The 15,764-nt window shown below is 29.2% G+C and overlaps 2 protein-coding genes across 2 annotated transcripts; one reads left to right on the top strand and one right to left on the bottom strand.

The window, feature by feature from the left end:
• Window positions 1-1,828: 1,828 nt before the first annotated feature.
• Window positions 1,829-6,064, top strand: MKS88_003228 (ubiquitin carboxyl-terminal hydrolase 2; the record flags this gene model as incomplete). Its single annotated transcript, XM_067216302.1, has 3 exons — window positions 1,829-1,953; window positions 2,158-2,569; window positions 2,759-6,064. 3 exons carry the CDS (start codon window positions 1,829-1,831, stop codon window positions 6,062-6,064), a joined length of 3,843 nt encoding a protein of 1,280 aa, XP_067072962.1.
• Window positions 6,065-8,517: 2,453 nt separating this feature from the next.
• MKS88_003227 (AP2 domain transcription factor AP2-O2) lies at window positions 8,518-14,538 on the bottom strand (the record flags this gene model as incomplete). Its single annotated transcript, XM_067216301.1, has 1 exon — window positions 8,518-14,538. The coding sequence occupies one exon, from the start codon at window positions 14,536-14,538 to the stop codon at window positions 8,518-8,520; it is 6,021 nt and encodes a 2,006-aa protein (XP_067072961.1).
• Between the last annotated feature and the right edge of the window lie 1,226 nt (window positions 14,539-15,764).

Raw genomic sequence — 15,764 nt, 5'->3', positions numbered from 1 at the left:
TATATACATACTTATGTACATAATCCAAAATAATGCAGCCTCAATGAGGTGTATATAAACAGCGTATAAACGCAGTTGGCTTTCTATTACTATTGCTGTTACTCTTGCTGTAACTATTGCTATATATGTATATATAGATATAAATATACATAAATGCATACGCACATATATACATATACACGTGAAATAGGAATAAAAAAGGCACAGCTTTACAACTAGTAACTACGCTGGTACTTCAAACGAAGTTTTAAAAAACTTTGGATAAGTAAATTTTTAGGAAACATACATATATATAAAAATATATTTATTTATTTTTAAGTCTTTAAAGAATAATGCAAATTTACCCTGAATTGTGCATCCTTATATATGTAAATGCATATATATATATATGTCATCTTTGAATTATTAAAGTAATAACAAAAAAAAAAAAAAAAAAATTTCAGGCTCTGCAGTTAGGGCAATGTATATATATATATATATATATATTTATATACAAACGTACATGCATAAGTACATACATATGTACATATAAATGTATGTATGTACTAATGTAAGGAGTAATAATGACACAATATTTAAAAAAAAAAAAAAAAAAAAACAAGCTTTGTATTTATAAAAATTGTTAAAGGGAAAAACAGAAAAGCTTGTTTGCCCTTAAATTTAAAATATTTGATATTTACATTTAAAAAAAAAAAAACTCAGAATTTACAAATTATAAGATATTGAATGTATAAAAATTGTTCAGAAGTATTTTCTATTATACGCTTAATTTTTTACTTATATACTATATCGTATCATTTTCTTTTTCTTTTTTTTTCTTTTTTTTTCTTTTTTTTTCTTTTTTTTTCTCCTTTTTATTCCTTTTTATACTTTTTTTTTTTTTTTTTTTATACAAAAAATTTTATCAATCTTAAAATAAAATTTTTTTATTTAATGGGAAATTATTAAAACAACATATTTATACTTAAATAAGAGCTCATTGTTTCAAACGATAAATATCATTGTGTTCGCCTTTGTGAAATGTAAATAATTTTAAATTTATTTTTCCCCTACCTTCTGTTACGCTGTAGTATCATATTCTTATCTTTTGTTGTTTGCAGTAAATTTTTGACGTTATATAAGTATATCCGTATGCACATATATGTACATATATATATGCATATATACATACATATGTACAAATATGTACACATATATATATATACATATATATATATATATATATATATGTATATATATATATATATATGTATGTGTATATATGGACATTTAAGTTTATTTTTTTTAAATTTGAAAAAGCAAATATAAAAAAAAAACAGAAAAAATGTGCAAATTTGAATGGTTGAACTAGTGTTAAGCTGACAAATAGGTGTTATGTTTTTACTGTACGTAATAATACATACCTCAAGCTTGTGAGTTTTTTTTTTTTTTTTTTTTTAAATTACAAATTTACTGTCTAGAAAAGTTGAAGTACATTCTTCTAATAAATGTAAAAGAGTGAATAGGGAAAAAAAAAAATGTTGAAAGGGGGCAGTTACGCAACCCCAGAATGTTTAGTACGTATATGTATATACATGTATGTATATACTCTACCTACTCTTGTTTAATACATATGCATATGCGTACGTATACGTATAAGTACACTTATATGCATATGCATATATGTACATGTTTTGTGAGCAAGGCAAAACTACCTAGAAATATGACAAAACCGTATTAAATAATAAGGAATTTTTTGGGTTATTATTATTATTTTTTTCCTTTCCTTTCCTTTCCTTTTTTTTTTTTTTTTTTTTATATTTTTTTTTTGAAATATTTCCTAAAAAAAATGGATCTTCAACCCAAATCAAGTTCCACAAGCAAAAATATACAGCTCGATAAGATACAAATTTTGAATTTATTTAAAATTTTTGACAATTTACCTTTTGAGCCAAAGAGTGAGAATGAGACATGGTACGATTTTTTTTCGATACGCTGGAAAGCTTCGTTACATATGCAGTTCTTACATCATCTCCTCATGTAATCTGTGCACATGTACATATACACATATGTGTTCATGTGTGTACATGTACATATACACATACGCATATATATACGTATGCGTGAACATTTCCAGAGTGGCTGACATTTGTATACGTTCGTTTGAATCACTTATAGGTATATTATCAACAAAGAATTCATAGACAATCTACGAAACTATGAAACGGGTAAAACGAACAGCTACAACAACATTATAAAAAATAAAATATTTGTAGAGGATTGTGATAATAACAATGTTACTACTAGGACGAGGATAGTAAAAGAATATGAAAATAGCAATGGAATAGGTTTTCTGTTATACCCAGAGAGGGCAATGCAGATTTTAGAAAAACATTTTGAGTTTGATTTTAAAATACCGAGAGCAGTATATCCTTGTAAGACTTCAAGGAACGATAAAGTAATTTATAAAGTGGATATACAGCCGTTAAAAATAATTGTATATTCTAAGGATCCGAATGAATATTCAAATCCGTCCAAAATGAAAATTGTTCTTTTGCGGAGTGACACTATAGAAATGGTCATTAAGGAGGTAATAGTTTTTTTTTTGCATGAGTTGCATATTTTTGTATATCGATCTTAAATCTGTTTAATATTTTCTAGTATAAATAATGTTTTATGTTATGTGTATCGTTCTTTGTTTTCCCATTTTGTTTGCTCCATTTTGCATTTCTTTTTTTTTTTTTTTTTTTTTTTTTTTTTTCTTTCTTTTCCATCTCAGATAATCAGCAATTTTGACAAGTCGAGTTTCAAGAAAAACTTATTTTATGCAGACAATTATGATAGCAAAAGAGAGAAGAGCTGGGATTGCTTGTATCTGCATGATAGTACAGAGTTTCCTTTACATAAGAAGGTATGTGAATACAATATTGATGAGACAAGTTGTTTGTTAATAACTCATGAAAGGCCAGATATTAAATGTTTAATGTACCAAAATGAAACCAACTACATGAGAAGAGACATAGAAGGTAGCAGGAGAAAAGGAAATGAAGATATACAAAATTATAGTGGCAATGTTGGCAGTATTGGAAGCGGTATGAATAATGCGAGTATAAGTTATATTTTTGAGCATGGGGGGGACAGGGGTCTAATTAACTTAGGAAATACATGTTTTTTAAATTCATCCCTACAATGTTTGGCAAAAATTTTAAAATTTTCAAATTATTTTTTAAGTGGTAAATTCTGGGATCATATAAATTATTCCAATCCAGTAGGTCAACATGGACGATTAGCAAAGGCATACTATGAAACGTTACATGAATTGTGGAAAATAAATAAGAGAGATGAACCTTACGCACCTAAGGCATTAAAACAAGCTATAAGTGAGAAAAGAGATGAGTTTTATGGTTATCAACAACATGATTCTCAAGAATTATTAGCATTTCTTTTAGATGGATTACATGAGGATTTAAATTTGATTCGAAAAAAACCATACTATGAAGAGAAATTACAAGGAGGAGTAGATAAATTAGATGTTGATGTTGCTGAAGCATCTTGGAATAGACATAAAGAAATTAATAATTCTATTATTGTAGATTTGTTTCAAGGTCAATATAGATCAAGATTACAATGTCCAAAATGTAAAAAAGTGAGTATAACTTTTGATCCATTTATGTATTTATCCATTCCTTTACCTCCAAAAAAAAATCATCGAATTTGGTTTCATGTTATATTAAATAGGGATTTCCCAATTGCTATGAGATTTTCTTGCTCCTTTAATGGATCACAAGAAGTCTTAAAATTAAAAATCTTTTTTTTAAATATTATTAAAAATTTAAAAAATAAAAGAAAAAATATCTTACTACATAGTAAGTGCATAATAAAGAACAATAGGTACCCCCACGAAGGAAACAATGCATTTAATTTTCACGCCAAATTGCTGGACGATAAAAATGAATTTTACGATGATGTCGACGAGGGCGATGAGCAGGATGACGACGAGGCGAACGACAATGACGATGACCAAGGTGGTGGGAATAGCAGCAGCTGCGCGGACGCTATAAAAAACAAATCCAAGACAACAAACAACTTAAGGGAACAAGATATAAACAGTATTTATGAGAGCATATGTGCCATGTGTAACATAAACACAATTGAGGAATTAGAGATTAACAACCTGTGCTTCCTTTATACAAAATTTAAAAATTTAGCGTGTAATAATTTTTTTCAAGTATTAAACAATAGCGATTTTGTAGCAGAACCGCATACAAGAAATGGAAAGGGAATTAGTCATATTTTTGTATTTATTCTTCCAAAATTCTGTACACATTTAATAGATAAAAATATGGAATTAAAGGGAGATGAGCACTTAGAAGTACTTACAAACTCAACAGTCACAACTAATAATACAAGTCTGAAGGATGAAGAAATGAATGCAAAAAACGAAAATAACAATGAAACGAAAAAAACAGTCAAAAGTAAGCAGTGCACTAATAAGATAATTAAGAAGAGAAAGGGGCTGTTACCTTCATCCAATCAAATGAGGAAAGGGGAAAAAATATATCAAGAGGAGGATGTAGAAGAAGGTTATGAAGACACAGGGGAATCAAATGAAATGAACAACAACATAAATGAAGTAACTGCAACTACCTTCTTAAGTGATTCCAATGGATTAAATAAAAATAATACCACTACTACCACCACTACTACTGCTACTACAACTACTTCGACCACTATTACTAATAGTAATAATAATAATGTAATAGCTACGTCTGAACACATTTCGTACGATGAACTGCTAAAGGATAAGATCTTTTTCAATCAAGATTTCAACAATCTTCATGATAAATATTTTTCCGTCTTAATCGTTCCTCTTAACAAAGATGAGCAGTTGCTATACAAGATGAAAAATAATGATCTTCCCCTTCTCTTTAATGTACCTTTTAATTTTACTCTGGCCGACTTATATGCTAAGGTAAAGTATGCATACACAAAGAGCACAACAAAAACAGCCGCAATGGCAGAGGCCACTGCAGCTGCAACCACAGCAGTGGCAGTAACAGGAAGTGCTGATAGGATACTAAAAAATGTAGATGGCAAATTTCAGTACAGTAATAATAAGCTGTATTATAAGAGTAAACACACACAGAATAGTGATAGAGAAAGCACTAAGAAAGATAGTGTTAGTACTGATGGAGGAAATTGCATAGGTAATGGTTTAAACCCAATTAATGAAGAGAATCACTCAGAGACAAAGAATAATTTAAATAATAGATATGATGATGGCTTTTTAGATAAACTTACTTTGTATATTCCATCTTATAATTTAAAAGAGGAATGGACACCTAAGGATAATCTAGGTTTAGAATTAAAAAAAGACGGAACATATTTATCTGATTATATAAAAAACTCAGATGAAAAAAGACTTATAATTATACATCTAAATAGTAATGGAATAGATGATGAGTTGTCATTAGACATAAAAACATTAACATTTGTTGATTTAGAAGAAAGATATGGTATAGATACTTGCCTAAAGCTTTTTTCAGAAGAAGAACATTTAGATGAAAATAATACTTGGTATTGTGGTAATTGTAAATTACATGTACAGGCATATAAAAAATTAGATTTATTTCGTATGCCTATTATATTAATATTACATTTAAAAAGATTTAATAATACAAATAGATGGTTAAGAACAAAAGTTGATTCTTATGTTTATTATCCACATAAGGAAAATGAATTTTTAAATATGGCACCATACATTTTAGAAGATGGTTTAAAACATATGAAAAAATTAGATTCGCAATATTCCCCATTATATGAACTCATAGGTGTTAATTGTCATACGGGGGGATTATGTGGAGGCCATTATTTTGCTTATGTAAAGCTACATGACAAGTGGTATAACTTCAATGATACTTACGTAACAACTATTGATGAATCTCAAGTAAATACAAAAAATGCTTATTTGTTGTTTTATCAATTATTTACACATAGAAATGAAAAATTTACCGGTTTAGCGGAACATAAAAATTTCGCTGAAGAAGAGGCCATCCGCATGGCTAATGCGAGTTATTACAATTAGGTGTAGGTCTAGCGAAGCGGAGAAATGGTGAGTGAGAGGCATTTTTAAAAAGTTATACGTATGGATATGCTAAATCAGTATAGAGGAAAAGTTAAGCGGAAGAAGTGCAAACAGCAAAATGAAAATTGTTTCAAGAACGGATTTTAACTGATATGGGGGATGGCACTAAAAGGGATGCTTCACCGTAAAAAGAAATATCCCTATGTGTGTACATATATACATACATAACATACATACGTACATACATACATACATACATACATACATACATACATACATACATACATACATACATACATACATACATACATACATACATACATACATACATACATACATACATACATACATACAACATATACATACATACATACATACATACATACATACATACATACATACATACACATACATACATACATACACATACATACATACATACATACATACATATACATACACCGCTAATTAAGGCCCCTTTAATTAAAATCCCCACGAAAATATTTTATATGACTCATAATTTTTTTTTTTTTTTTTTTTTTTTTTAATGCTTATATTATTGTATAATGTATTAAAAAAATTTTGTATTAGTCGATTTTGCATTTTTATATACACGCACATTGCGAAAAAGGAAAAAAATTTATACGTTAATTATTTACCTTATTTTCAAAAAGTGCTATGTATTTTAAATGCTACACATTTTAATTATTTATTGCTTTTTCAGAAATAAATTATTGGTTAATTATCCTATTCTCCAAAAAAAAAAAAAATGCTTATGTTTTTATAGAACATACGCCTTTGTTTATAACTACACCTGCACATATATATGTATATATAAATTCACCTATTATTTCATTTATGTATGAATTAATGAATGCATTAATGAATGTACTTATGAATTTATTTATTTATGTGTGTGTGTGTGTGGGTGTGTGTATGGAGGAAACATGTGCATATATGGGCAATTATGCATATCGTTTTTTCCTTTCTTTTTTTAAAAAAAGATACCAACCGTTTGTAATGCTTCTCATGCTTGTCGTACATGTCATACTTGCTCTGTTTTCATTATTACATATAATATTGCCTCGTTATTAGCACATTACTCAATATGTCAATCTTTTTAATTTTTATACACTATACTTCGTATGAGAAACTTGGAAAAAATCGGGAAAGTATTTACATGACGCCGTTGTATGCTCTGTGTTATTTGTTTCTTATGTTTATTACATTCTATTAATTTATTCTCCCTATCTCCACTCCCAACTGATGGCTTTTGTTTCACTTTTTTTTTTTTTTTTTTTTTTTTTTTTTTTTTTTCTTATCTCCTTTTCATTTTATTAATTATAGTTACTTTCAAAATGGAATATTTATCTCCGCTTCTTTTGCTTTTTCATATGCTTATATATTTTCCCTTTTTTGTTTTCACTTCATGTATTTTTTTTTTTTTTTTTTTTTTTTTATATAAAAAAAAAATACGTGGAAGTGAAGCTTATTTCTGCACACACTACACACAATAAAACTAAAAAAAAAAAAAATGAACATTTCAAGTAAAAATTAAAATAAATAAACAACTTTTGTTGTCCTACTGTTTTCAATTTTTTTTTTATTTTTTTTATGGTAGCACTTGTTTGCCTCTTAAAAAGCGGTTTACGCGCACAAGTGTAGCTGTAAGGATTTCCTGCGAGTTGCACATTACAGTAGTGCATAAAAGTTTTATATTATCCTGGAACAATTGATAGATACGCGGGGAACTTGTCTAATTTTGATTAATCGGTTTAATTTTTTATCTTATGAAGTTTGGTAATAGGTGTGTATATATTGCTTGGGTATAAATAAGCAGATATATACGTAGTATTTGTGAATTATGACAAAATAGCAATGAGCCAAATGAAATGCTTAACATACACTCTTTGAGAATTAAAAAAGGCAATTTTTTCAAATTTGGAAGAAACTTGCTTCATTCTTGATAGTTTCATATGGATATACAGAAAGGTGACAGCAGTATAATATAAATTTAACTTGAATAAATGTGCGAATAAATACAGGTAAATGCACACAAGCAACGAATAAATATAAAATGAAATAATTATTTAGCTTTGAAGTTATGCCTTAAAATAATTTATTTCATTACGTAAAGAATTATATAAAAATATCAAATTTGTTAAAAAAAAAAAAAAAAGAAAAAAAAAAAAGTGCAAATTAGACTAACACTGTTGCGCGAAAGAAGCGTTTTTCTGCCTACGCCCAAGCGCATTCATATGTAAATACCTTCATAAACACGTACACATATAAATACTCGCAAATACATATATATATATATATATATATATATATATATATATACACATATATATGTCCGTTTTGCGCACGCGCAGCAGCAGGTAACGTATCACCAAGTAATCCGAAAAGGCTACTTCTAACCCTGTGCAAAAATTCCTCAAATAATGCAGAACTTACTGAAATATTAGAGATGAAAATCTGTCAGGCTCCCCTGAACTCATAATATTACTAGTGGACGTAAAATAAGCATAACTATTTTTCATCTGTTTCGTTATAATAGTCAGAGAGTTTAAAAACTCCTTCTGTTCTTCTTCATTATATAGACTTGGTATTTTCCTTATTTCTAAATTCTTTGCTAAAATTTTTAGTAGAAAAAATATATCATCATAACAATTGGAGTCATCTACATATCTATTTAAATAATGAATAGCCATATAATATTCTTGAAATGTAATATTTTTTAACTCATATGCTAAATTTGATAAACAGTTATCTCTTAAATCTTGCAAAATACATTTAATAGTTCCTTTTTGAAATTTTAAAATATTTTCTGACAAGTAATACAATGATAAAAGGGAGGACGTATTTTTCGCCGAACAGTCATTATGCGCTTCCATATCATTATTATTTAATAAATTATTACAAAAGGAATTTGTGAATGTCCCTGTTTGATGATCATATTCATAAGATGTTGAAGTACTTTCTGTGTTTTCATTATTGTATCTACTGTTGGAAGCAGCTAGTGTTGAAGTTTCTTTTGTAGCATTAGCAGCAGAAGTACATGTAACATTTTCTGTGACTGGTATAAATACCTCCACAGGAGCTTGATTATTCGCATTGTTTTCTATGTTACAATGCGTTGAACCAGTAATAAACTTGTTCATGTCTCTTTTGTTACTTACATCCTCGGTTCCATCATTACCTTCTTTGAGTTTAATATTATTAATTTTTTTCAATGCTTCGTTGTAATGCCTCCTCTGCTTTTCGTTGTTATCTAAGCAAGCGCTTTTCTTACTATTCTTTTTACTTTTTTTGTTCTCCCAGTAATAGCCGTCTTTTTTCTCATCGTTCTCAAATAGGGTTATGTAGTATTCCCTCGGAAAAATAGAGTTCTCAAAGTTTATGTCACAGTTGATTTCGTTACAGCTGCTTTTGTTGCATCCGTTGTTTAGGTTACTATTGTTCGTGCTACCACTAGTACCCCTAATGTTGCTAATTCCGCTAATACCGTTAATACCGCTAGTAGTGCTAATCGGGGCACTACTGTCGTTGCTGTCTGTGTTCCTCTTCAGCTTCTTGTACATGTTATACGCCTTCCTACACTCTATGGCCATTTTTTTTGCTTCTAAATAACCGTACTGTTTTATCGGATAATATTTTGCACATCTTCTCCCATGAGACGTATACCATGTCGCTTTCCATCTATATTGTTTTCTGTCATAGTGAACACCTACTATTCTTGAATTAATATCATCCACATTGCTATCTTGAATTTCTTTATTTATACCTTCATTTATGTTCATCTCCAGTTTTTTAATTCCACTTTTTTCAATTATATTATTCATGTGTTTATTATTACTAACACTAATAGTTTTATACGAAGAATTTACTGTATCGCTATACTTATTCATGTTTTTTATATCCTCCAACTTCTTGCAAGGATCTTTATCATTTTCATTCTTTACACTGGAATTATTTTGCGGGTCAATAGTAATACTTTCATTATTGTCAACATTTTTATCTATCACGTTATTATTATTGTCATTATGTATACTATATTCCTTATTCACTACTGTGTTCACATCATTGACATATTCATGATACTGTTCTAATAAATGCTTTCTCTTTTTCTTCATTTCGTAACTCAGACTGATATCTATGTTATCATTACACTTATTTAATACTTGGCTCTTTTTACATTTTCTCAAATCCTTGATATCGTATGTAGTATTATCCTTATTATCATAATTTACCTCATTCGATGATAAATTTTCCGTATTCTTCAAACAGGAAGAAGTAGACGATATGTAGGAAGCAGAGGATTTAAGGGATAACGTTCCTGTAGAAGCGCATATTAAATTTACTCTTTTACTCGAATGCTTCGATTCTTTTGACTGCTTCCTTTTTTTTTTTTTTTTGGTTCCATTTTCTAGCTCCGAATAGCATTCATCTGAGTTTACTTCCTGCATCAAGTCAGCAGTCACGCGCTTTTCATTCTGTGAATCTTCGTAAGAGTTCAAACTACCTCTACTGCCACTATTCACACTACTAGTGCTATTCTTCGCACCGTTCACATTGCATACCACATTAGAGTATTTTTCGACCGAGTCATTATGCGACTCGTCGTTAGCTGTAGAGTTTAAATTAACTGTATCACCGTTAACTACATATCCATTTACCGCCCTTCCGCTATCATTACTCGTACATTGAAGCCCCAATTCCATATCTACACTGTACACATTGTGCATGGACTGGTCCATCCTATCGGCATTCCTATTATTACTCCTTCCATCGGACACAGTAACATATGAGTTATACGTGTTGAATTTCTGCTTCAAACATAATGCACTTGCTTCGTTGCAGGGTGTATTACTGTCTTCGTCAAAATTTCCACTACGTATTATATTACCCTTTAGACCATCTGAGTCGCATGGGCATTTTACCTCACCTATATCATTAACCATATCTTCACCTACAACTTCACGTTCGCATACCTGATAATTTTTAAAATACGTTATGCCCTCCTTTTGTTCTATGCACATCCCAATTTCTGGATTATTCGACACAAGGCTATCTAATTTGATGGAATCATTTATTTCCCCACTTTTGTCGATTTTCACTCTTTTAGTGATATTTTCTGACTTGTTCAGGCTGTTATCATATTCATTGAAAAAATTAGCCACATTCTCACGAATATAACAAGAAGAATTGTTCAACATAGAATAATTATTTGAAGAATATGAAGTAATATTTCCTGGAATTTTAGTATAGTTGTCATTGTATTCATTCTCATCGTTCAAGTTTGTGCAACTACTCTCGTCGTTTTGGTAAGTGCTAATATTTTTTCTCTTTTTACTACATAGTTCTTTATAACTGTCATCTTCATTCCTATCCCCACTTTTGCTAGAATTTCTCCTTTTAACATTCTTTTTGTTACCTCTCTTGAGTTTATTATTATTCGTGTTACTATTATGAATGCTATCATTTTTTACTTTATTATTTTGCTGATTAGCTCTATAGGCCTGTTCAAAAATTAAAGCTTCTTCTGGTATTTTTTGATAATTTTTACAATATATAGCTAATCTACGAGCATAATCAAACCCAAATAATTTAATAGGAAAATATTTAGCTACTCTTTTGCCATCTTCATTCCAATTAACACTCCACCTTTGTTGGTATCTATCAAAATATACCCCTTGGACAAGAGGAAATTTTTTTGCTCTCTTCACCATTTCCTCTGTAAGAATAGCTTTGTGTAATTTATATTGTGCTCCACCTTTTTTACTTGGTAAATGCCTTAACAAGTCAAGATATTTGAACATTTCCCTCTCATCCATTTTTTCATTAAATAATATTGGTATATTATTATCTCCACATATTGATGATGGCAATGTTGAGGAGCCTGACCGTGGTAAAGATGATATATTTGGTGAAGACGAGGAAGATGTATTCTCCTTTTTCTTTTTTTCCTCATTAGTTTCTGTCTCTTTATTGTTATTCATATGATACATATTCGATGTATAACTGGTAAACTCCCTTTCCTTACCTTGTTCATAATTTTTTAACTCATCGTGATTACCAGGATTTGACTTTTTTTCGCAGCCTCCTGCGCTGTCTGTTGTATGATCATTTGCTTGGTCTCTCACTTGTGCATCATTATTATCACTTCGCTCGTTCGATTGCCCACTTTTTGCTTGCTTCATGTCCTTCTCCTTTTCCTTCCTTTTTAGCAACCTCTCCTCTTTTTTATAATCCCCCACACCCTTCGCTCTGTCCACAAAAGTATGACTCTTTTCTGATTTTTTTTTTAGTTCCTCTGACCACAGAGTAATACATTTCTTTGCAGCTTTTCTTAACGGTCGCTTATTGTACTTTTCGTTAGCACTTCCTTTGCTACCATTTCCTTTTATGTCCATGTCTTTATTATCCTCATTTCGATTAAATAGCTCATTTGTAATCTCTTCACGAACAGCAGAAGAGCTAGTGTTTACCTGTACATCCTCCTCATTGATGTATTTCACGTTTTCATTTTTATCATAATTTTCCTCGTCATTCTCTTCATTATTATGTTCACCATTTTTATTTGGACTCATTTTATTTTTCTTCATATTTCGCCTGCTTCCTTTTTTCGAGTCCACATCAGATACATAAGCAAAGCCAACTTTTTCCTCTTTGTATAATATAGTATGCTCATATTTATTTCCCATTTGTTCGTCCTTACTGTCACTGGTATAAGAAATGTTCTCTTCTTCCGCATTAATGCTATTTTGGAAAATGCTTCCCTGTTGATTGGTTACACTGTCCATGGTGCTACTAGGCATAGTGCTACTTCCCATACTGCTACTAACCAAATCATTATCATTTTGATTTATTTCTTTATGATTCTGGGTACTGGCTATACCCTCACACGGTCCATCAAATGGGGAATGGTCCTTTATATCCACATCCTCTTCTTTATCTCTGCAAAGAACTTTCTTATTTTGTTCCTCACTTAACCGTAGTTTATCAATTCTTCTTTTTCTTTTTTTGCTAATCTTTTCACTAGTGTTATTCCTACTACATTCACTTAATTTTATAATCATTTCACCATTTTCATAATCCTTATTCTTATGTGAAGTTTCATTTAACGGTACATTATGTTTACGAAATATGTTAGAAGCAGTTTGATGTTCGATTTTTTCTACATCCACATGCTTATACTCATCCTTCTTCTCTTCCTCATGGATTACACTACTAGAAGTATACCGCTCGTCATAATTATCCTCTCTTATTTCGTATGTTGCATTCGTCGAACCTTCATTATTAGCACAATATTCTCCTCTAGTTTCTTCTTTCTGTATATTATTACAAAAGGTGCTTACTCTATTAGCGAGTTGTGTATTATTTAAAAGACTATATGTGTCTGGAAGAAATTGAGATTTATTTAAATGTTCCATGTTATCAAAATTTACATTAACATGATCATTATCGTTTAAGGTATTCATTTCGCAGTCCTTCTTCCTTAAATTGAAGAATAAATTTCTATTTGTAAGAGACGCGCTTACATAACTCAAATTACGCATGTTGTTCTGTATATCACATTCTTTGTCATTGTATAGCATATTGATAGTCCTACTATTTGTATCCTTATCATTGTTGCTACTGATATGCATTTTCGAATTTCCTCTGTCCACTGCGGTTGCATCACTATTTGCATCGACTGGGTTAAAATATGTAAGTTCTTCATTCTCATTCGTGTTCACATTATTTGAATTAACATCAATGAAATTGTTTTCTTCAAAATTTGTCGACTCTCCAATTTTGTAAAAATTAGCTTGATCATAATTTTCATCATATGCTGTTCTGTCAAAGGAGTCTATTTCTTTATCCTCTAAATAGTGGTCAAAATTGTAGTGCATATCGTGTTGCATATCATCGCATAAATCTTGATGAACGCCCCTCTGACTAGTGAACTTACTTTGTTTGTCCGCTAGACATACAGTGTTCGTATTCCCCATGCTGCTTGAATGATCATCCACGTTCTGTTCTAACAAAATATGTTCATTTAAATGTAAATTATTCTTTAACTTACACAAATTACTATAATTGTCAAAATCATTTTCTTTATTGTTACTTATATCTTTATGATTACCGTTTTCATATTGTTCATAATCCTGGGTCTTAACATCTAATATTTTCATTTCGTAGTAAATTGACTGTATATCATTATCTTTACTAGTACTATACTTTTTTGTCTGTTTTGTTTTATTCTTAATTAAATGTTTTGTATTCTTATCTTTTAGTTGACTAATATATATATCATAGTCTTTTTTATTTATTCCTATTTTTATTCCACCACTATTTGAATTGTTTATTGCAAAACTATCATTTGCATAATTCATGTTGTTATATATGTTTGTAGCTTCGTCCTCCTCATCTTCCTGGTCTGTCCTGCTATTTGTGTTCTCTGGACAGCCTTCTTCGTCTAATTCCATTATATTCACTCAACAAAAAGGGCAAAAAAAAAAAAAAAAAAAAATAGCAAAAACGATAAAAAAAAAGAAGGTAAAAGAAAAACCTTAGTTTTCAAGCTAAGAATATGCAATATTAACAAAAAGGAAAAAACTCATTTAAATGACTAAAATATATTGCTTCTATAACCATATATATATATATATATATATATATATATATTTATGAATAACATCTCGTACGTACATACTAATATAGCACAAATCACAATTCAAAAAAAAAAAAAAAGGGGAGAAAGGCGAAATAGTAAAAAAGAGAAAATGATAAATTAGTATATTTAGAATAATTTATATACCATAAAAAAATAATCTCTCTTTTTTTCCTCTCTATGTAGGTAAAACTTAACATAATTTACTCTTAACTGCATTGTCTACATGTACACATAAATAAATACTTACATACAAGTAAATGAAAAAGGGGTTCAAATACAAAACTAACTCAGACTCTTTTTTTTCGTCTTTTTTTTATCTCTTTTATTCTTTTTTTTTTCTTTTTATATATATATATATCTGTTAAAAAATAAAAAATCTCTTTTCCTCAACGTAAAAAAAAAAAAAAAAAGTGCATTCACAATACGCCTTACTCCGGTACATATCTACCTACATATACATATATGTGTACACGAAAAAAATTTTAGAAGCACTTGTTCTAAAAAATGACGCATACTAAACATATGTAAACAAATATTTGTGTTATAACACTTACTACATGTGTAAACGAAGAGTACTAAAAAGATATAGTTCATTTGTATGGAAATATTTAGGTATATACATAATTTTACTGTAAACAAAATAAAAAGAAAAGAAAAAATAAGAGAAATAAAAAATTCAAGTAACACTAAAACACATGTACTAAATCGTATATCACTAAACTTGTATATCAATAAATTATATGCTACTAAATCATAATCACTTATAATAAATAAACTAATAAAAGGTATGGGAGAAGTGGAGGGGAAAAAAACTTTGCTAAATAGAAAATTAACAATAATGAACATAAAAAAGAAAAAGAAGCAATCATTTAATAATCCAAATAAAACTAACAAAAAAAAAAAAAAAAAAAAAAAAAAAAAAAAAAAAAAAAAAAAAAAAAAAAAAAAAAAAGACTCACATAATTCTGTACAATTTAACACAATTTTAAAATTTTTCAATGTTGAACTAATATGTCTGAAAAAATCTAATTATTATTT

The sequence above is a fragment of the Plasmodium brasilianum genome, chromosome 10, assembly GCF_023973825.1.
Source record: "Plasmodium brasilianum strain Bolivian I chromosome 10, whole genome shotgun sequence".
NCBI classification, from domain to species: Eukaryota; Apicomplexa; class Aconoidasida; order Haemosporida; family Plasmodiidae; genus Plasmodium; species Plasmodium brasilianum.
This window is presented reverse-complemented; position numbering and strand designations above follow the sequence as displayed.